Source organism: Phoca vitulina, unplaced genomic scaffold, assembly GCF_004348235.1.
Source record: "Phoca vitulina isolate PV1807 unplaced genomic scaffold, GSC_HSeal_1.0 scaffold20, whole genome shotgun sequence".
NCBI lineage: Eukaryota > Metazoa > Chordata > Mammalia > Carnivora > Phocidae > Phoca > Phoca vitulina.
The window spans coordinates 11004139-11027495 of record NW_022589723.1 but is presented as its reverse complement, the minus strand read 5'-3'; the positions used below and the strand labels follow the sequence as shown (position 1 = coordinate 11027495).

Below are 23357 nucleotides of genomic sequence, written 5' to 3'. Positions count from 1 at the left end.
ATCTTATCACTTGAAGGTAGACAATATTAAGTTAGAAATGTATACTATAAACCCTAAAGCAACCCCTAACAAAACAAAGAGTTATACCTAAAAAACCAACAAAGATAAAATGGAATCACAAAAAATATCCAATCCGAGAAAAGGTAAAAAAAAAAAATAAAAATAAAACAAAAAACAAAGAACAGATGTGACAAATAGGAAAGAAATAAGCAAAATGATTGTCATAACTGTATTGGTAATTACACTAAATGTAAATGGTTGAAATAGCCCTAATTAAAATGCAGAGATTATCTGAATAGGAAAACATATATGCTGCCTACAAGAAATTCACTGTAAATATAAAAAAATAGTTTAAAAGTTCATAGTAGCAAATATATTATGGTTAACCCACACAGAAGGTTACTATGTGGCCATCAAAAACATTGAGGTAATGATATAAATGGATATGAAAATGTCTCCAAGATATATTAACTGAACAAGGCAAGATGCAGAATAATATATGTGTGTTCCAATTTTTTAAAGAGAAGAAATATACAATTATATGCTTATATTTGTATAGAATTCTCTGAGAATATATATACGAGAAATTGATAACAATGGTTGCCTCAGCAGAGGGGAAGGAGGTGGCTGGAGATAGAAGAGACATTTAAATTTCACTATATATCCTGTTGTACCTTTTTTTCTGCCATATGCATTTATTACCTATTGTTAAAAATTAAGACAGTATTTTTAGAAGAAAAATATTTTTATTAAAGAATTAAAAGCAGAAGATACTGCATTGGCAACATATAGAACTCAGCAGAGACTATCTTGTTTGGTACAGAAACAACAGAGAATAAAATGCAGTAGTAATAATAATAAGTGATATTTAGGGGCACCTGGGTGGCTCAGTCAATTAAGTATGGACGCTTGATTTCGGTTCAGGTCATGATCTTAGGGTCATATTCCATGCTCTGTGGGAAGTCTGCTGGAGATTCTCTCTCTCTCTCTCCCTCTGCCCTTTCCCCTGCTCACGCTCTCTTTCTCTCTCTAAAATAATAAATAAATCTTTAAAAAAATAAAACAAGTGATATTTACTTAATGTTTCTACTCTTTTCCAAAGCCATCTCAAGCCTAATACTTCCTTTTATTGTAACAATATTCTTGTAATGTTGGTAGGTGGAGAATTATCACTGCCTCTTAAAAGTTAAAAAAAATTGAGGCTATTTAAATCACATAATAAAAAACTTGTTCCAGTAGACCAAAAGCCATCAAGGTTTGCCTGAAATGGCAGTTATGTAAGTGGATATGGGAAAGTCTAACACAGCTTCTTTCTTGAGTCAACCAGACAGAGAAATTTCAATCAGAAATTTCAATCATCCACACTGGGGCCCCTGGGCGGCTCTGTCAGTTAAGCATCTGACTCTTGATTTTAGCTCAGGTTATGATCTCAGGGTTATGAGATCCAGGCCAGAGTAGGGCTCACACTCAGCACGGAGTCTGTTCGAGATTTTCTCTCTCCATATCCCTCTGCCCTTCCCCCCACTGTGTGTGTGTGTGTGTGTGTGTGTGTGTGTGTGTGTGTGTGCGCACACACACGCACGCTCTCTCTCTCCCAAATAAATAAATCTTTAAAAAGAAAATAATCCACATTTTATAGCCAAAAAAAAGCAGTTAACTGGGCCTTGAGAAAAGCAGTCATCAATTCAGATTTCTATAAATTACAGTGGGATGTATCACATACTCTACAGTCTTGTTACTAAAGTGTAGTCCTCAGGCCAGCAGCATCTTGACTCCACCTCAGACCTCTTGGTTCTAAATCTGCTTCTCTAACTTGAATTACTTTCAGGTGTATATGTATCACCTGGTGATCTCTTTAAAATGCAGATTTTAATTCAGTACCGTTGGGTTGGGTCTGAAAATACACAATTTTTTTTTAAGATTTATTTATTGGGATGCCGGGTGGCTCCATCAGTTAAGCATCTACCTTCAGTTCAGGTCATGATCCCAGAGTCCTGGGATCAAGTCCTGCATTGGGCTCCTTACTCGGCGGGGAGCCTGCTTCTCCCTCTGCCTGCTGCTCCCCCTGCTTGTGCTCTCTGACAAATAAATAAAATCTTTAATAAATAAATATTTATTTATTTGGGAGAGAGAGTGGGCATGCAAGTGGGGGGGGGGGTGCGGTGGAGAGAGGGAGAGAAAGAATCTCCAGCAGATTCCTTGCTGAGCAAGGATCCTGATGTGGGGCTCAATCTCACGACCCTGAGATCACGATCTGGGCTGAAACCAAGAGTCGGGATGCTTAACCAACTGAGCCACCCAGGCGCCCCTAAAATACACTTTTCTGACAAGCTCTAGGCAATACCAAGGTCCACACTTTGAGTAGCAAGGCAGAATAATCCCAGGCTCTCTACATCTGTGTTCCCAGAGTAGGAAGCAAGTCCTCTTCCTCCCATGGTAAGGAGGCATCTGGATATGCATGGTCTTTAGTAAAGCTCAATAGGCATATCCAGAAGGTAAAACCAGCAATGTGTTCCTGGGAGGCTATTTTTCTACAAGAAAGTAGCTTAAATAATAAAATCAGAACACTTCTACTATTCTGGAATAAGAACAGATCTGTATGATGCCCAATGGGCAGGCTGCTGAAAAATCAGTAGAGATGGAGATACCATAACCCCAAGGTCAGGATCTGGAAACAAAGAAAGGCAGTGGCGTCCAAGTAACGGTGGGGTGGACAGAAAGATGATACAGGCACGATAGCCTATTAGAACCTCTAGAAAAGGAGCTCTGAATGAGACATTAGATTTGCTCAAAATCTGATCTGCAGAAAAGAAGCTGTATCAAGTGAGGTAAAAATAAAAATAAATAAATAATTAAAAAAAAAAAACAAGAACAAAAAAAATGAGCAAAACTCTGTCATAAATACACACACTCACAATTTGTTTACTCAACACCTAGCATATGCCTGACATATAGTAGACAAATGTTTGTTGAGTGAGTGAATGCTGTTTCTGCAATCTTGTAACCCAGGATACTTGGCCTCCTTCCCTCAGGTTGAAAATCTTCATGGTGCCCAAATTATCTAAAGTGAAAGTACCTACCCTCCCCCTTTTTGCTTCTGGAATGGGAATGATGACATGGCTTATATCTGCTGGACTCAGCTGAGTAGCCAGGATACTCTTGAGGCCACTTTGCCACTATGCCAAAGAAACTGTGATTAGCCTCCATATCCCTTGGAGTCTGGAGTAACTAAAGAGGTGGAATATGGGAGTCTGGCCTTGGAACACTTGGAAAGATGGGCACTCTGACATCCTCTTAGATTCATCCTGGACTAGCACCACCTAATCCACTCAAACACATCTTGTGTATTCTTATTCTTGCCTTGCAATCTTTGTCTTTCCCTCTGACTGAAATGAACTCCCTTGAACTTATTCAGAGCAATCTATTATTACTGTTATTCCTCTGGATTCCTGAAGTAGTTACCATTAAGTACCACTCATTTAACAACTTGAATGCTTGGTATTGTTGATTATTTTTATATATCTAAAGCCCTAGCATTCCCAATAGGACTGTAAGCTTTCTGAGGGCAGGGATCATGTCTTGTATCACTCCATATTCCATATTCTGCACAGCACTCAACCCCATTGTATTGCAGATGGTAGTTGCTTCCTAAATGCTCACTGAATGAATGAAAGAAATGTCAGTGTGCTAGGGAACGTGGGGTATTAAAAGATGGATGAGGCCCAGTCTGCCTTCAAGGACCATAGTCTATTGAAATATATAAGTCATGTACCCAAAGAGCATTAATTGTAATACACAGGAAGTGTCAGAACAGAGTAACAAATACTATGAGAACCTAAGGGATGGCAACTTCAAGGACCGAGTACCATTTTAACTGAGTCTTGAAAAACAAGCAGCATTTTGAATGGCAGGAACTGAAGAGGTGAGATATTTTAATATATTTTAGAAAGAGGAGCCAACACAAGCAAAAGCAAGAAAATACAGGACATTTGGGGGAAGAGCAATAACCAAAATAACCAGGATGGTCTGAGAAAGGGGAAAGGACTAGCCCTATTCAATATTAAAAAATAGTGAGAGGCACCTGGCTGGCTCAGTTGGTAGAGCACATGACTCTTGATCTCGGGGTTATGAGTTCTAGCCCCACGTTGGGTGTAGAGATTACTTTAAAAAAAAGTAAAATCCTTAAAAAAAAAAAAAAAAAAAGCGAAAAATTGTGGTATATACTTTTATAAACATCTGAAAATTTCTCAAACAGTATGGTTCTATCACAAGACTATGAATCGATCAATTAAACAAAATAGTTGTAAAAGAGACCCAAGTACAGACAAGAATTTAGTAAATGATAAAAGTGGCTTTTCGTATCAGTGGAGAAAGGCTGGGTGTTCAATAAATGGTAATGGGACAGATGGCTAGCTGAGAAAAAAAAATAAACCTGAAGCTCTACCTCATTTCTTATACCAAAAAATTTCAAATGATAGAATATTAAATATTGAAAAGATAAATCTGTTAGTATACCATGAAAAAATGGTGATTTTTTAGAGGTGGGGAGGGGCAGAGGGAGAGAGAGAATCTTTCTAAGTAGGCTCCATGCCCAGTGCAGAGCCCAACTTGGGGCTCGATTTCACAACTCTGAGATCATGACCTGAGCTGAAATCAAGAGTCAGACGCTCAACCAACTGAGCCACCCAGGCACCCCAAATTCGCCTATGTTTAAAGACATATACGCACAGAGAAAAAAAATTACCATGAACAGAGCCAAAACGAAAGTAAAAATGTGACATATTTCCGACATCTGAAACGGGGATTAATTTCCTTAATACACTAACTGCTCTTAAAAATAAGAAAAATATGTACAATACAGTAGAAGAATGGGGAAAATATATGAACACATAATTCACAGAAAAGACACAAACGGCCAAGAAAACATGAAAAGATGCTCAATTTCAATTACAATGAAAGAAAATCAAGCCAGTAAGATACTATTTTTACCTGTCAGATGGGCAAAGATTAAAAAGTTTGGTAATACTTAGTATTGACAAAAGGGGCACCTGGGTGGCTCAGTCGTTAAGCATCTGCCTTTGGCTCAGGTCATGATCCCAGGGTCCTGGGATCAAGCCCCGCATCGGGCTCCCTGCTCCGTGGGAAGCCTGCTTCTCCCTCTCCCGCTCCCCCTGCTTGTGTTCCTTCTCTCGCTGTGTCTCTCTCTGTCAAATAAATAAAATCTTAAAAAAAAAATATTGACAAGGGATGTAATAGGTATTCTGATAAATTATTGTTGAGGGTATAAAGTGGTATAATCTTTTGGAAGGCATTTAGATAAAAATCTATTGAAATTTAAAATGCACAAACGGGCACCTGCTTGGCTCAGTCAGTTAAGCATCTGCCTTCAGCTTGGGTCATGATCCCAGAGTCCTGGGATCAAGTCCCACACTGGGCTCTGCAGGGAGCCTGCTTCTCCCTCTGCCTCTCTCTCTTTCTCTCTCATGAATAAATAAAATTTTAAAAAAGTTAAAAATAAAATGCACAAACTCTCTGAACATGCAACAGCACTTCCAAAAAATTTGTCTTACAGTTATACTTGCAAAAATGCAAAGATATTTATTCCAGTATTCTGTATTATAGCAGAAACCTGGAAATATCCCAACTGTCCATGACTAGAGAACTAGTTAAACACTAATATCTTTATACACTAGAATTCTTTTTTTTTTAAGATTTTATTTATTTATTTGACAGAGAGAGACACAGTGAGAGAGGGAACACAAGCAGGGGGAGTGAGAGAGGGAGAAGCAGGCTTCCCGCGGAGCAGGGAGCCCGACACAGGGCTCAATACCAGGACCCTGGGATCACGACCTGAGCCGAAGGCAGACGCTTAACAACTGAGCCACCCAGGTGCCCCTATACACTAGAATTCTATGTAGCATTAAAACAATGAGGTAGAACTACATGTATAGCAAATAAATTAGGGCCAGGATAAGCTGAGTAGAATGAAGCACATTGAAAAATAATATGTACAGTGTAAACCCCTTCACATTTTTTTAAGGACGTATAATATATGCTTCTTATGTTTAGAGAATGTCTGAAAGGATACTAATGAAACTGTAGACAGTGGTTACCTCTAGAGAATGAGACTTGGGGGGAGGTGTGGAAGGGAAAGGTTTTTTTTTTCCACTTTTTACATTATACTCTTCTGTACTGTTTGCATATGTTATAATTAGCTTGTATTGCCTTTATAGCAAAATATTTTAATAAACTAATTAATTTGCTGACACTTTTTATGTAGACATCTGCTTTCCACTGAGCACAGAACTAGAGAGAAACCCGTCCCATTTCTTTCTCCACACTTTCTGAACCCTTTTTAGAACACAGCACTTAGAAGGGGCCTTTTGTTGGTCAGCTGGACTGGCTTCCCCAAACAGAGGACCATTGACATGGTGCTGAGAGGGTGCTTGGACACAGACTTACTGTGCAAGTATGCAGGAGAGAATTTAGCACCTGGCGAGGCAGACCAGGTGGCCTCCTCTGGAGAGGTCTACCGTTATCGGTCTGCCTGTGCACACATGTCTACTGTGGTAGACACATAGACCTTTTGTTCAAAGGGCTGCTCTTCAGTTTATATCCCCTTGTTTAGATGATTCTGTAAATCAGTTTTTCCAGACTCTCGAAGTAAGCATCACCATCATCACACTTCTCTTTTTCAAGCAATTAATTGGCAATCCTTTTAAACCCAGGACAAATTCACATGTAAAAGGAATGCATGTATAGGGCAATTTATCAGCATTGCACGTGCAAGCAAGAGAATTTCTGGGTAATGTCAAGGACAACTGTTTCGGGAACCCTATTTATATTTATACTTAGGCTGCCCCAGGTCTGCAACTGACTATGGAGCTTCAGGCATGCCTCCTCTACAGATAACCTCCCTCACTGGCCTAGATCTCAAGGACCCAGCTAGTATCAGAAATTTCTGTTAGTCCTTGGCTCACAGGGGAAGGAAAAAAAATCCAAAAGGCCCCTTCAAGCAAGCTTTTGCATTTTAAAAGATTTCTCTAGTTTCTGCTGTTCATTTCTGTACAGGCATCCAGCACCAGCAGCAAATATTAAGTTTCAAGGACCTCAGTTCCTCAGACTTTTATGAGTCTGAAAGCTACTCTTTAAAGATTCATAATCAAGTTTCTAGAGAGGGGAAAAATGTGTTAGATGAAGCCAAAAGAATGACCTTATTCCCTTAAAATCCAGCCCATGGCCATGCTTATGTAGCTGAGCAGCTGTGCTGCTGGCAGGGAGAAGGAACATACTAAAATGAAACACTCATGATAATCTCCCTTCCCCCACTCGTGCCTGCAGAGCCCATCCAGTTATTGCACAAAAAAGGCTTTTTCTTACAAACTTCTCTCCGTTCTACTTCTGTCTCCATCTTGGTTGGGAAGAAACAGCACTAGTGATGGAATGTACACAACTCTGCAAATATTCATGAGAAAATGCTTTGACGCCCACACGCTCCCCAGCTCCCCTAACACATACATGCATTAGGGAAAAGGGATGCAGAGAAACTGATAGGTGTCTGTGGTTCTCTAACTTAAGTAAACTGAGAGGCTTTCTCAAAACAGGCAGCAAGATTCAAGAAGGCAGAGTCCTAACTTGTCTTTCATCCACTGAACCATAAATTGAATTGATCCAATAACGATTAATTGGTCATTTAAAATGTATGGCACTGGGGGCACCTGGCTGGCTCAGTCGGGGGAACATGTGACTCTTGATCTCGGGGTTGTGAGTTTGAGCCCCACACTGGGTGTAGAGATTACTTAAAAATAAAATCTTAAAAAAAATAAAATGTGCAACACTGGAAATACAGAAATAAACAGAACTCTGTGTGGTGTGCCATTTGAAAGCTGAGTTTGAATATTGGGTCTGTGACTTGGCTGTATGACCTTAAAGCAAGCTACTCAAAATGCCTGAGCCTGCTCCCATCCTGAAAATGGAGATAATAATAATGACAGTAGAAAGTGCCATAACCCTAACAGCATCTCCCCCTCTGTGAACTCTCAGATTTCTTCCCATCGTAGTTTCCTCTTCACGCTCCCCTCCTCTTGACCCTCTAAGGTCCTTTTCTCAGTTTCCATAACTCTTCCACCTTCTCTACTCTTTCCCCAAAGCCTTCATTCACATTCCAAGCTCAGAACACACAAAAGAAATGAGGGTCTCAGTCCGTTTCTCCACCTCACTCTACTTACTTTCTGAGGAAGTAATAGATCATTTGTCTTCATCTTATAATGGGTTGGGGTCCTCAGAGAGAAACACTCCTTCTTCGGCAGCAGTATCTAATCACAGCCTGGTCACATATCAGGATTCAAAAATTCTGCACAACTTACTCTTCATGTCCTAATTACATATGGTCGTCTGCAATTTCCTCTATTTTATCCTAATGGAACTGAAGACCAATTGGTTCTAATGCTCCATAAACTGTTAAAATCATCATGTTCTGTACTTGAGCATTATTACCACCTGTCTTCTTGTCTCTGAAACAACATTTCTTCATTAAATAATCGCTATACTGATAGTGGCTTTCTTCTTGGTTCCTGCAGTCAGCCCTTCCATCATTTTTAGGGGTATGTGGGGTTATCCTCTGAAGACTCTCGGAGTTCCTAACATCCTCAAACTAAAGTCTAGAACTGAAGAACATATTCACCAAAGAATGTGTGTACACACACACACACACACACACACACACACACACACACACTCCCTGCCCCTCTTCAGGGCTCTTTGAGGGTAGGCAATGGATGTACTGTGTGTTGTTTGGTGTTCAGTGCATGGTGGAGATTAAATAAATATTATAAAAACAAACGCACAATCACATTGCTGCTATAATTTCAGTTTTGGATTCAGTGGTTATGGGAAGGAAATCTCTTGCACACTCACACGATTTTTTGTCTGGAAAAGATACAAGTGTTTTAGGTATTGTGTTTCAGCCAAATAACCGACCATTTTAAAATACAGATTCCCAGGAGAATAGAAGCAATTGCTTTCCACAAAGGGCTGGGTAGCTTTTTGTTCCTGGACGTGCTTTCTGTTGACTCAGTCTGCACTTGTTTTGACAGCCAATTACAGCCCTTCTTAGCTAAAGCTGAGCTAATGCTCTTCATGGAAAGTTTTACAAACACAAAATTACCCAAACACAATACACTTAAGCAAAGAACTCTGGCTCCAAGAGATATTCCTGACCAGGAGGAAGGGAGGGAAGTTAATTTTCCAAGTGGAGCATGATGATCCAGAAGGGATCACAACCAGATTCAAAGAAGAGATTTTCAAATCTAGTTCAGCTCTTAGAAGCATGGGCCTCATTTCTCTAGTACTGTGATAGGGTAATCACAACACGGAACCAAGCCACAGTACTCAGGACCTCCCTTATCAACTCCAGTTGCCAAGTCCTGGTCTGGGAACTTAATTATTTCACTTCCTCCTCACAGGAACTCAAGCTCAAGAAATGAGGACTCAGAATTTAAGTAACTTGTCTAAAGTAAGCCAGCTACTAACTAAGTGGCTATGCCTGAATTGAAACCCAGGTCTAACCTCAGAGGAGAAGTAGATTAACATTAATACAGATTATAACCAGATAAAATATAGGCCAATTTTGAAGAAAAGCCTTGGCTGCAAGTCCAAACATTAACAAAGACAACACAATTCAGATGAAGAACAAGCTGCCTTAAGAATGGGAAGCTAATGACACAAGGGTCACAGGGTAATGGACAAGACAGGTGGTATGATCCCCTGCCAGCCCCCATTCACTACAGTCTTTTCTCTGTCTTTCCTCTTCACCCTCTCTCCTCTTTCCTAATTTACCATCTCTTTCTTTTCTTTTATCCCTTTTTTTTTCTTCTTAAACTGTAGCATAGCAAAGCATATGAACTTTGCATTCAGATAACCTGTGTTCAAATCTAAGACTCATTTCTTATTGTGTGACTTTGGGCAGATCACATAACCTCTCTAAGTCTAAATTTTCTTCACTATAAAAGGATAAAATCTCCTACCTTTTAGGTTGTTGAAGGGATTAAATCAGACAGTATGTATGAAGAGATGACCAGGTCTCCTAGTAGACTAAGTGAGATTTCTTTTAACTTTGAGGGTCTGTGAGGCTTCTTGGCATACAATTTAGAATTTGACAGTCTTGGATTTGAATCCCTGCTCCAACACTTACTGGCTAAGTTGTCTGGGCAAGTCTTGTAACCTTTATGTACCTCAGTTTCCTTATCTATAAAATGGAATAAATAGTAAGGACGTAATAGATTTGGGAGATGATCAAATGGAACGATAAACATTTAGAATCTATAGATATTTAATAATATATTAACAAAGAAACCTGCCTTTCAGTAGAACTTATAGTAGCTGACTTGTTCTCTAGTGGCCCATGTTTGCTGATGCCTAATTTATGTATCATGTGTGTCGCCACTAAGGACTGGTAGTGGTAAAGCACGAAGAAATGCAAACCTTGAACCTATCTTCTGAGGCTGTAATATAAATATAAAAAGAGGGAGGTAGAATGGTACAATGCAATGAAAAACCACCACAGGAAGCATGGGTCTAGTCCTGCTTGGGCATTAGCTGCCTATATAATGCCATATAAATCAAACAGCTATCTCTGGAACATGAGGGGGATGGAAATATTTTTTATATTCCTGATTGAGATTGCTACTGGCATTTAGTGGGTAGAGGCCAGAGATGCTGCTAAACTTACTACAGTGCACGGGACAGATGCCCACAGCAAAGAATTATCTGGTCAAAATATCAATAGCATTGAGGTTGAGAAGCCCTGGCCTAGATGACTAAGTTCCCTTCGAGCTCTAACATCTTAAGAGACTATGATGAGGCAGCACCAACACCAAACAGATGACATTCTTGCTAACATCTATCAAGCAATGGCTTATGACGTTGCTCAAAATCCCTCTACAGCCAGTGGGGAAAAATTTTCCCTCCAATATTTAATATTCTAAAATCAGTGCTGTATTTCTGAGGGTGAGGACAGCCTTTCCTCACAATAGGAAGAAACCCAGAGGGACGCCTGGGTGGCTCAGTTGGTTAAGCATCTGCCTTCAGCTCAGGTCATGATCCCAGGGTCCTGGGATCGAGTCCCACATCCAACTCCTTGCTCAGCGGGGAGCCTGCCGCTCCCCTTGCTTGTGCTCTTTCTCTGACAAATAAATAAAATTTAAAAATCTTTTTAAAAATTGTTTAAGAAAGTGGGGCGCCTGGGTGGCTCAGTTGTTAAGCATCTGCCTTCAGCTCAGGTCATGATCCTGGGGTCCTGGGATCGAGCCCCACATTGGGCTCTCTGCTGGGGGTGGGGGGGAAGCCTGCTTCTCCCTCTCCCACTCCCCCTGCTTCTGTTCCCTCTCTCGCTGTGTCTCCCTCTGTCAAATAAATGAATGAAATCTTTTTAAAAAAATAAAATTTAATTAATTAATTAATTAATTAATATAAAAAGGGAAAGAAACTCAGGGATGAAGGGGGCACAATCCTCCAGGGACTTGGTTCCTTGCTCTTTGCAGTTAGAATCTATGCTTCCAAAGCCATCAGTTCCTTCTGGCCAAGAAGCTGATTTAAGTAAGTCTGAATGAAGGCCAGAATAAGATAATACACACAACAGCAGACGTGAATCTCAAATACATCATGCTAACTGAAACAAGCCAGACCCAAAAGACTACATACTATTTTATTATATTTACATGATATTTGGGAACGGACAAAACTATAGGGACAGAAAACAGATTAGCAGTTGCCAGGGGCTGGGGGTAAGAACAGTTTGACTGCAAAGGGACATGAAGGCATTTAGGGAAAGATGCACTGTTTTATTTATATATTGATTATAGCTATACAACTGTGTCAAAACTCATAAAACTGTACACTGTACATTAAAAAGGTGAATTTTACTGTGTCTAAATTATACTTCAATAAAACTGCGCCTTTCACTCCCACCCCCAAAATATGACCACAAATGCTATAGAGAAGATTGTTGTACTTCGGGAGAGGTTGAACTGGATGACATCAAAATTCTTTCCACCCCATGTCCTGTGATTTTATGACAGTCTGCTTCTCCTACCCTGGTGACCTCAGAGTTAAGTCTGGGCTGCAATTTCTGTGTTAAAGTGATGAGTCTCTCTGACCAAATCATGTGTATATGAGTCCTGCCATCATTCAGAGATCTCTGGCCCTACTTTAGCTTGTGACAGAGGCTCCTTTCCTGCTGTCTCCTATTTTAACTCCTCTTGGGACTGATAAGGGCCTTAGACAATTAATAAACAAGTGAGAATAAACCTCAGGGGACACAGGTTTTATCTCTCTGCACAGGCTTCCTGTCTAAATCCCATTTGATCTTTCCATTGAACTCCAAATCGGGCAACAGAAGAAGAATCATATTTATGAACTCCCCTCCACTATGGACTTTTGGGCTTCCCACTATATTATATTTATACACTTAAGCTATATAAATGTAAAATGTGGGGCGCCTGGGTGACTCAGTCGTTAAGCGTCTGCCTTCGGCTCAGGTCATGATCTCAGGATCCTGGGATCAAGCCCCACATAGGGCTCCCTGCTCCACGGGAAGCCTGCTTCTCCCTCTCCCACTCCCCCTGCTTGTGTTCCCTCTATCGCTGTGTCTCTCTCTGTCAAATAAATAAATAAAATCTTTAAATAAATAAATAAATAAATGTAAAATGTGAGCCTCACACCAAAATTATACCCAAGTTTGTTGAGACATAAATAGATATGTAGTTTTCTGTTTACACACATTATTAACCCAGATTACTGATCTATCAAATGGTTTACAAAATGGTTAACTTTTCTGGTATCCAGAATAGCCCTAGGGCACCTATGTGGCTCAGTCGGTTAAGCAGTGGACTCTTGATTTCAGCTCAGGTCATGATCTTGGGGTCCTGGGATTGAGCCCCGTGTCAGACTCCCTGATCAGCAGGGAGTTTGCTCCAGGATTCTCCCTCTGCCCCTCCCCCCACTCATGCATGTGCACACATACACACACACGCTCTCTAAAATAAATAAATCTTAGAAAAAAAAAGAATAGCCCTAGATAGGCTATGGCCAGGGAGGACTAAAATAGCCATTAGAATGCTCTCACTTTCTACTAATAAAGACCACTGTCTTTTATGACACATATACAGTCACAACTGTGCCCTACTGTAGGAGTCCCATTCTCTTATTTGAAAATCAGCTCCTTTTTTGGTTATTCATGGAGGATCTCAATGGAACAGATACAAACACCAGGAACCAGACACCTAATATATGCTTGAGTGCTAGGATAAAAATCATGGGCCAAAAGACAAGCCTGGACCTGCCAGTGCCTCCATATGCCAAAGGACAGAAAATATGGTAGAGACGAGGTAATATCCATACTGACCTTTTCTGCTGAGCATTTACAGCAAACACACTGTCACTACAAATATAGGGTGCTCATATTACAACAGAAGGAGCCCACAACAACAAATCCCACAGTGGTCTAGGGTCTTGTTTCCACATGATCCCCTCAGAAAAGAAGAATGGGGGAGTTACACTTTCATGATTTAAAATTATTCAATCATCTTCAGAAGTCTGCAGCAGCAAAAAATCAATACTGTCCTCTAAGTCACTCAAACTTGATAACGTTGCTTCTTTGGCATAATCAGAAAAAGTTTCACAAAAAACTGAAACATTTAGCAGAAAACATATGTTAGCTTTTTATTCAAAAGTATATAGACGGACTTGGGTGCCTGGGTGGCTCAGTCGGTTAAGCATCTGCCTTCAGCTCAGGTCATGATCCAGGAGTTCTGGGATCGAGTCCCACATCAGGCTCCCTGCTCAGCGGGGAGTCTGCTTCTCCCTCTGCCCCTCCCCCTGCTCGTTTTCTCTCTCTCTCAAATAAATAAATAAAACATCTTGAAAAAAAGAAAGAGAGAGAAGTCCTGTAGACCCACCTGGCCAAACCTGCTGCCTCAGAAACTTGTGAGAGAGCTAAGTAGAACTACCAGACACAAGAAGGGTGACAGCCTTGCTGGGAAGGCCTTGGCTGGTCCTCTCAATCCTCAGCACATCAACAGAGTTCACCTCTTACATACCTTGCAGACTGCCAGACTAGTCGTCTAGGCCTTTTACGTTCAGCCGCGGACCATAAGCACAAGCCTAAGACTCAAAGATACTAGCCTCTAGGATTCCTGAGCCCTTCTGCGGTATATAACAAAGGCCAACTTTGAGATGAACCCATTTACCTGCCATAGGAGTAGAACACTACCTGAACTAATGTGTACCCACCTGAATCATGCTGAGGCCCAAGCTTAAGTGGACCCTAGCCAACTTCTATGCCCTAGGCAAGCAGTCTTTTCTCATCTCCTTTGTTCTTTCTGCAACTGATGGCCTTTCACTACTACTTCTCAGATCAAAACATTATTAGTTTCTGACCAAACTATTAAAGTAAGAAACAGCCAGGCCCAATTGCATGTTAATTTCCTAATAATTATCCAGTTATGGAGCACTGAGGAGAGTGAAGGAAAAATGACATTACCACATCCTGAGATGCATACTGAGGGTCCTCTGGGTTGACTGACCAGTAGCAGTAATCAAAGCCAAATGCCACAACCTTCTCCCGAGAGTCTCCAAAGCCATCTGGTCGATTGTCCATCTAAAATCAAACAGAATAGAGTCTTCTCTATCATAATGTCAGAATCTAGCCAATGCCACTTGATTCCTCCCTACTATAGCTAGAGAGACCCAGACTGGTCATGAGAATCTACGATATCTACCCAAAAAAGAAAAAAAGTAAACTCTGTCCTCATCTCATCAAATAAAAGCTCCAGAAAATTAAATTTGTCTCTCATACTATCACCTATCTGCCTACATATGAACCAAGCTTAGGAAAGAATGCCTTTCCCTCTCTGACCGTCATGGGCCGTATCACTATCATTTTTTCTCCAAGTATTTCTATAAAGGATACCGGAGTGCATGAGTAGTTCAGTCCCTGGGCCTGACAGAGTCTATCAACCTAGGACTTTCACAGAGGTCCCTGGGTACCCATCCCCAGTGAATTAGAAAGCACATTGGATAGAAGAGCGAGGACCAATCCAACTGCTCAGGGTAGATGAGGGTAGAGTCAGAGATTGGAACCGCACTGACCTCCAGGTACTGGGGAAAATGGTATTACTGCCACAAATGTTTTATCTTACTATTTAATATTTAGACTCTGGACAGGGATAGACAAACCCTAGCACTAGCCATCATAAACTACAGTAGAAAGAGGCTGTCAGAATAACTAAGAAATTCTTAGCGGATAATTGACCTCAAGGAAGTAAGCAGCTAAGCAGGTGTGCAGGGGGCAGATTAGAGTTTGATCTTGGCCAGGATTTATTCTTAAAAAACCAAAACTCTCAGCTCTAAGAACAAAGCAACAGAGATATAAATAAGACACAGCAGAGAATAAAAGGTCTTTGGTCCCTGGGGAGTGCCTATTGAAAGTCTGGCAGGTCCCATTCTCTTTTAGCAGAGAAGTGCTGACAAAAGGAAACAGATCACATCACAGGGGTGGGCATAGGCAGTAGGCCTGGGGTCCAAAGAACCCTCACTCCTACCAGTCAGCTTCCTCAGCTCTCAGGGATGCTGAACACCACCTGCAAGCTGTCTACAGCAGCAGGCACAAGGCCAGTTTCCCTGTCTCTCTCCACTCCCCAAGGCCAGAGAGAAAGAACCCCTTCCACTTCCGCTGTTCTGGTAAATGGAAGAATGAGATGGAGGAAACTAGCCCTGGGAGGGGGGTGACGGGTAGGGGAGGAAGTTCCCAGTGTTTGCCCAATTGTGACTCAAAGGTCAGTCAGATCTGTGAAAGAAAATCTGCAGTGCAACTCAGGATAGTGACTGACTCCCTTCTGGGATCTGATGCATACTAAATCTGTAGTAATGCCTCTAGACTAAGTGATATCAAATGAGAGGCCTGGGACAAAGTCTGCTGGTCTGGTGAGTTAAATATACCCATGGATGTACCCAGCATGACTTACACTAGCCATGACGCCCATAAGCTGTAAGTGACCAGTTTCCAAACAGCTGCACCCTGTTTGACAGAACTTGGGCTGCAGTGGCCACAATCTCTATACTTCTTTCTTGCTTTATTCTTATACTTGCTTTGTATAAAACTCTTCCTTCTCCCAAAGTGCCACCCTAAACCCATTCACATACACACCTTCATCCCAGAAGCCCCTGTAATAATATAAACTCCTCAGTGGAAAGAGAAAGGAAAACAATTTCATGCTTACCTTTAAATTTCTGATTTTTGCCACTTTGCCATCAACTTCCACAATAATTCTTCCCCCTTCTTTGGTCTCCCTAGAAAGAAGACCCAAACCCATATGAAAAGAAACATTGCTTAAAAAAAAAAAAATCAAGAAAAGAGAAGCTGAGATCAGCGCTACTGGGACAAAATGTTTCCCTACTGCTGTCTCTATAAGTAGCTGTCCCTGGCTGACACACTTCTCTGGATCATCAGAATTTGGCTCTGAAACAGCTAAGAATTACCACTATATAGCACCCTCCATGTGCCTAGCCGCTGTATTAGGTACAGCACATATTATACTTCATCTTATGCAATCTTCCCACTAACACACTCTCCTGACATGGCTTCCTACCATATCTTCATTTTTTCAGATGGAAGGCTGAAGCTGAGAGAAATTATGTAACTTGTCCAAGGTCACACATCAAGCAGTGGCAGAGCTGGGATTTTAAACCCAGATCTGTCTGACCACAAAGCCTGGGCTCTTAACCATACCCTTAGAAATCAGGCTTGAAATTCTGGACAGTATCCTTCGCTCAGTGCACAAGGCATCCCCTCTCACCTTCTCTGGGATTTTGAGCATGGATAGTAATGAAAAAGATTTTGGAGTCTTCTCTGTTGAGATACTGAGAACATATTTCCCAAATCCTTTCCTTATATCTTCCTAAATTGGAGTGAGAGCCAAGATCCTCAAGAATTTTCCTATGTTGCAGTTACATAGTAACACTGCTAGCAACTAACCAATCCCTAAATTTACTTTAAGGGGCTTAATCCAAGTGACCCATATACCTGAAGCCCAAAATGAGTGGAATATACTCCATTCTATAGATGAAATCTTTTTTTGTAACATAAAAACCTTTAGTGAAAGTACTCAAGGCCAGAATGTTAAGAGGTAAGAATTAAATTCATTAGCATTTCCTCCACTACAATGAAAGTAATCACTTAAATTACTCCTAGCCCAGGACCTTAAAGTTAAGAAAATATGTTCTCTCTCATTTTTATCCTTCCTCATGGTTCCCAGGATGTGACCTTGAGAATTTGGGGAGGGGAGGACAGGCACAGTGAGACAGGGGTCTTTACATTTAGGATTTTTTTTTTAACCAGTGAGTGAGTCTGGGATAAAGCCCTGTATAGGAAATTTCCCTCTCCCATGTACTAACATTTGTTACTTAAATTTCCTCAAGGCCCTAATGCTCTTTATCTCGCATTTCATGCTAGATAGTATTTAAGGCAGCAGAGATATTCTTAGTCCTTGAGGATCATAAACCACACACCCCCACACATACACAGCCCTCAACAATTCTAAAGAAAATCTTTCATCTTTGCTGTTAACATTTTACAAGATAACATTTTTTTTCCTTTCTCCATTTTAAGGTAGATTTTCTTATCTCTCCTCCCCCTAAAAAAGTAATACAGAGATTGTAGTAAATTTGGACAATAAAGAAAATAAAAAATTATGCAATAATTTTTCCAAATCTATTATCTAATTTTTTTTAAAGTATGCCCCCCCTTTTTTTTAAGATTTTATTTATTTATTTGACAGAGAGCGATATAGTGAGAGAGGGAACACAAGCAGGGGGAGAGGGAGAAGCAGGCTTCCCGCGGAGCAGGGAGCCCCATGTGGGGCTCGATCCCAGAACTCTGGGATCATGACCTGAGCCGAAGGCAGACACTTAACGACTGAGCCACCCAGGGGCCCCAAGTATGCTCTTTCTTGAGGATTCATCTAAGACCCTTTCACATAAAGCAGCCTGAAAAGAAGTGTCCTGAATTTGACTTCTTGGAAGAAAGATACAAACTATAAGGGTAAGATGCTGCTCCTTCCTGGCCTGGAACACTGCCATTGGTAACCTAGTGATTCCAAGCTATTCTAAAACAAAATGAAGGAGAATTAAAATTGAGCAGAACAGAAAGAAGGGGCACCAACCTCAACTGGGGAGCTGGCCACACAGAGTTCAATGAAAGTCTGCAGAGATGGAGCCTTACACATGGCAGAGTGGCACTACTACCACTTGCCTCTGGGTCCTGAATTCTACCAACAGGCATTCATTCCTTAGGATGAATTTCCCTTTGCACAGGGATAAATCCTCAGTTACACATTTACTCCCAGAACAATGTTTCTCAAAGTGTGGTCCACGGGCTACCTTCATCAGAATTACATGAGATGGTGGGGCTTATTCATTCAAATTCCTGTTAACAAGTTGCATTATGGGGGGGAGGGAGGTAAAAAAACAAAACAAAGCAAAATTGCATTATAACAAACTCCCCAGGTGGACTGTATGCATACTATAACTTGAGAATCACTGTCCAGAAGGGAAAATAAGCAAGCCATGACCACTTATTATCTATTCATTTGTAAAACTTAAAAAAAAAAAAGACCGCTAAGTATAAGCAGTAATAAAAATATATAGCTAACACTTTGTTGGACACTTAAAATGAGCCAAGCCCTAAGTATTTTTAATGTATTCTTTCATTTAATCTTCATAAAAAACCACTGAAGTAGTTCTCCTACTTTACAGATTAAAAAAATTTTTAAAAACCCACAACACACACACACACACACACTCTCTCTCTCTCTCTCTCTCTCTCTCTCTCTCTCTCTCTCCACAGAAAGGGAATATAGTATAGGAACAGTAAATTTTGACAGGGCAGTGGGGAGTGTTCCAAAGCCTACAATATTGGCTGAAGAGAACATGTTCTTTTAATGATAAATGATTTTGGATAGACAAGGGACAGCATCACATAATGAGCTACAGACTTTCTAATTATGGGAAACTATGAGGAGTGGGGAGGCAATCAAAACCATGTCCCACATTGCCATTTTACTGATGGTCAGTTCTAGTCCTACTAAGCAAACAGGCATTTGATCAAGAAGTACAACTTTTCTGTAATCTCAGGAAGGAGCAGCTTGGTCTATTGAATGGAAACTTGGCTTTACCTACTTTTAGATATTAAACAAGACCATTTTCTCATCTGGAAAAACAAAAAATGTAAGCTTAGACCAGATGATCTCTAAGATTTTTTCCCTAGTACACCACCAGATCCAATGATTATTAACTGAATCTCTGCCAATAACTCATTTGAAGGGTGAACAAACCATATAATTAGCAGAGTCCCTACATTCAGATGAGCTTCAGCAAAGATGGTGGAAGTTAACAAACCCTGGAGTATAGCAGTATAGTAGCATCTCTGCAGGATTCTCTGAGGAGACAGGAGTGGTCTCGACTTCTTAGCTCGGTGGGGGGGGGGGGGGGGGGGGGGGCAACTGTTTTTTTTTTAGGGGGGGGGGGGGGGGGGGGGGGAGTGTCACACTGTGTTTATCCAAATTTGCTCCTAAATCTTCAGCTTGGTATAACCTACTCACACCTGGGTATCTCCAGTATTGGCATTCTACCTCTTCATGCTGAAGGCTCTTAACCTGACTGAAAGTAAATAAGCTTTTGTGTCCTTTTCCCCTCACTTTTGTTTGATGAGATAAATTACTCTCTACTGTGGCTGCAAGCAATTCAATTTCCACAGCATTTTCTTAATCCAATCCACACTATTGTAAATTCCTAGCTCTCAAGGAATGGAGAAGTTACTGTTGGGAGTGGCCAAGGTAATTATCCTGAGAGCCCTAAAAGAACAGTTTCGCAAGAAGATCTGCTAGAGGCTACCTCCAAGGTGGCATACTCCTATTAAACTACTCAACCCTAAGGAACCACATCAAGTAATGTAGAAGCCAGATGTCATAAGCCACTTACCAATCTAAACAGCATTTTGGGCATGTGCTACTTTCCTTCTTTCTCCATGTATGTCTTTTGTCTTTTTCCTACTTTCTTTTCTGTTATTCTGTTTCCTTCCTTCATCCCATTGCTCTTCTCATTATTCTGTCCATTGTATGACTTTGCAAAACTACCACCATATCAGGGACAAATATAATCCCTGCTGGTACCAAATTATGTTACAGGAGACAATGCATTTTTTGATCCTTCTGTCCAATTTTCAAGCCATCTTATGTCCTGGAAATTTTTAAACCTCCCAAATAATTCCATTATATGTCTTTTGGTCCCAAGCTACACTCTGCCAGCTTTGTCTCCTCTCACTCACCTCCCTCTACACACCTTCTCACCAAACAACCAAAACTTTTCTGTTTTCTAACAGCTGAAGTCCTTTATTCTTAGTGTCCTTTCTACAGAGTGCTCTCTACACCTTCTTCACCTGTCAGCAAACTCTAATAGCTCTTTAAAAAGCAATTCCGGGGAGCCTGGCTGGCTCAGTTGTAGAGCATGCGACGCTTGACCTAGGGGTGGTGAGTTCGAGCCCCACATTGGGCATAGAGATTACTTAAAAGAAAAACAGTTCAAATACCAGCCCTTCCCTGACTTTCCAAACTTGAGTGGAAAATCAGTGAAAACAGGAAGAAACTATGCAGCTGGACACTGGATGCCTCGAGAGCTGAGAGGTGCTGCATCAGATTCACCCATGAGGAAATGCGCACTGACCACGCTGAGGGAAAGGATTAGAATAACTTCCTTTTACTTCCGCAGTTCTGCTGTTAATGAAACCACGATCTCCCTGGGCCTCAATTTCCCTCTCACACCTTACAATCTAGCTCTCTCCACATCTCTGCAGAGACACCCATGTGCGCCCAGGAACACACGCAATTCTGCCTCAATCCCCACAGGTACTCCAGAGCCACCAAGGAGAGGAGGCTCCCCATCCCTCTCCCCGCGTACTTTCCCAGCCCCGCTCAGGGAACTCAGTGACAAAGGCCCAAGTCGTGCATGACGACTAGAGCCGCTGTACCCCAAAACTCCTCACAGGACTCCAGGGACACGGACACAGCGCACCCCACCCCTGACGCAATCCAGGAACCGCTATACCCCAGGACAGGACCCGTAAAGCTCTACGAGAGGCTTTGTCCCGGCAGGCCTTTAAGGTTTCCGGACCCTGGCCCCCTGGGTCACTTTGTGTCTGATTTCTCCGCGCCAGAATCACTGGAGGGAGAGGCGAAGACCTCGCCCTCCTCTCAGTTCATTTGACGCCTCAGGCGCCCCTTCCCTCCCAGACTCACCTCTTGCTGAGGGGCCGGACCCTCACGGCCACCCGCACATTCGCCATCCCTCGGCCACCACCCAAGCAGCTGGTCCGCCCAGTGGCAGCACCCCCGGCCCCAACCCCAACCCGGCCCCGCCCGCCCCACGCGCTCACGGGACGACCCCGCCCATGCGCGCGCTGTGGGCCGGCCTGGGTGGTGCCTGCCGTGCCTCAGCCAATCATGAGCCCGATGGGCGGGAGGTCGCGCGTCCCGGCCCCGCCTGCCGGGCCCGGTTCTCTCCGCCCCGCGTCGCCCCGCCCACGCACCTTCCGGCACGGCCCCGCCCATGCGCGCCTCTGTTCCACGGGGGCGGTGCCTGAGGTGCCTCAGCCAATCCTGAACCGTGAGGCCGAGAGGGCGCCAGTCCCCTACTGGTATGGCCAGGTCCCACCCACCAGGAACTAGCTTTTGTTCTCGGACAGTGCTATACCGAGTCAAGTAAATACGTTTAAGTTTCGGTTAAAGCGAAGTTTACGACGGAGTTTGCTAAATACGTGAATTCGCTGCGTTGGCCTGAGTTGTCAATTCTGTGCTTAAGTTTTAGGGGCAGAAATGAAATGGGGAGCACCGATGTTTTTGCAATTACAAGAAAAGAGCAGTGTCTCTTTGAAGAGGCACTTGGAATGTGGAGAAGTTTAGAGTGCTCCAAGCTTCTCTGGATTGTGATGGAACTTCAGGGCCACTCTAGCTGTGTTTGTGATTGTGGAGAGAACGCTGTCAGACAGAAATGGTTCATTAGTTCTTCCAAGAAATAATCTTGAGTTATCTACCAAGAGTCAAGTGCTGTTTTAAGGTTCTTGAGGACACAGTCCAAGTCTTCGTGGAAATTAGAATCTACCAGGAAGGGAAAAGAGACAATAAATATATAATATGTCAGGATGCCTGGGTTACTCGGTTGGGCAGCTGCCTTCAGCTCAGGTCATGATCCCTGGGTCCCGTGATCCAGTCCAGCATTGGGCTCTTTGTTCAGCGGGGAGCCTGCTTCTCCCTCTGCCTGCTGCTCCCCCTGCTTGTGCTCTCTCTTTCTCTCTGGCAAATAAATAAATAAAATCTTTAAAAATATGTATAATTTGGGGCTTCTGGGTGGTTCAGTTGGTTAAGCTACTGCCTTCGGCTCAGGTCATGGTCCTGGAGTCCCGGGACCCCTGCATCATGGCTCCCAGCTCCGCGGGGAGTCTGCTTCTCCCTCTGAACCTCCCCCCTCTCGTGCTTTCTCTCTCTCTCAAATAAATAAATAAAATCTTTAAAAAAAGAATATTAGTTCCTTAATACCATAAATATTCAGAGTTCAAATTTCCCTTATTGTCTCATAAAGCTGTTGTTTCTTTTTTTTAAACAATCTGTTTAAATCAGGATCCAGATAAATTGGGTTGATATGTCTTTCACTCTTTTTTTTTTCTTTTTCTTTTTTTATTTTATTATGTTATGTTAATCACCATACATTACATCATTAGTTTTTGATGTAGTGTTCCATGATTCATTGTTTGCGTATAACACCCAGTGCTCCATTCAATATTCTTGGTTGTGATAATAGTATTATGGTTATGTTAAAAAGGAGTCCTTATTTTTTAAAAACCCATATTGAAATATTTATGAGTATATACAGTTTTGAAAATACAGAATATTGTTGTGCCAACCTCTCCAACCTGAAAATAGAAATATATTAACACAGCAATACTTTTTATCCAGCTTTATTGAGATACAATTCATATTTAACTGTGTAAGTTAAGGGTATACAACACGATTATTTCTTACATGTATATATTGTGAAGTGATTACCACAATAAGATTGGTTAATATATTCATCACCTCATATAATTACTATTTTTTTGTTGTGGTGGTGGTAAGAAGACTTAAGATTTATTCTCTTAGCATCTTTCTTTCTTTCTCTCTCTTTCTGTTTCTCTCCCTTCCTCCCTCCCCTCGCTTCTTTCTTTCTTTTCTTTCTTTCTTTCTTTCTTTCTTTCTTTCTTTCTTTCTTTCTTT

General features: G+C 41.7%; 1 protein-coding gene across 3 annotated transcripts in view; it reads right to left on the bottom strand.

Annotated features, from left to right (window-relative positions):
• Nucleotides 1-21455, bottom strand: part of STARD9 (StAR related lipid transfer domain containing 9) — a 127865-nt gene extending 106410 nt beyond the window's left edge. For all 3 annotated transcript variants that reach the window (XM_032418061.1, XM_032418063.1, XM_032418062.1), the window contains exons 1-3: nucleotides 21348-21455; nucleotides 16278-16347; nucleotides 14540-14656 (exon numbers count right to left, since the gene is read on the bottom strand). In XM_032418061.1, the coding sequence (XP_032273952.1) occupies nucleotides 14540-14656; nucleotides 16278-16347; nucleotides 21348-21394 (234 nt within the window). In that variant the 5' untranslated portion in view covers nucleotides 21395-21455. The remainder of the gene's footprint in view (nucleotides 1-14539; nucleotides 14657-16277; nucleotides 16348-21347) is intronic.
• Between the last annotated feature and the right edge of the window lie 1902 nt (nucleotides 21456-23357).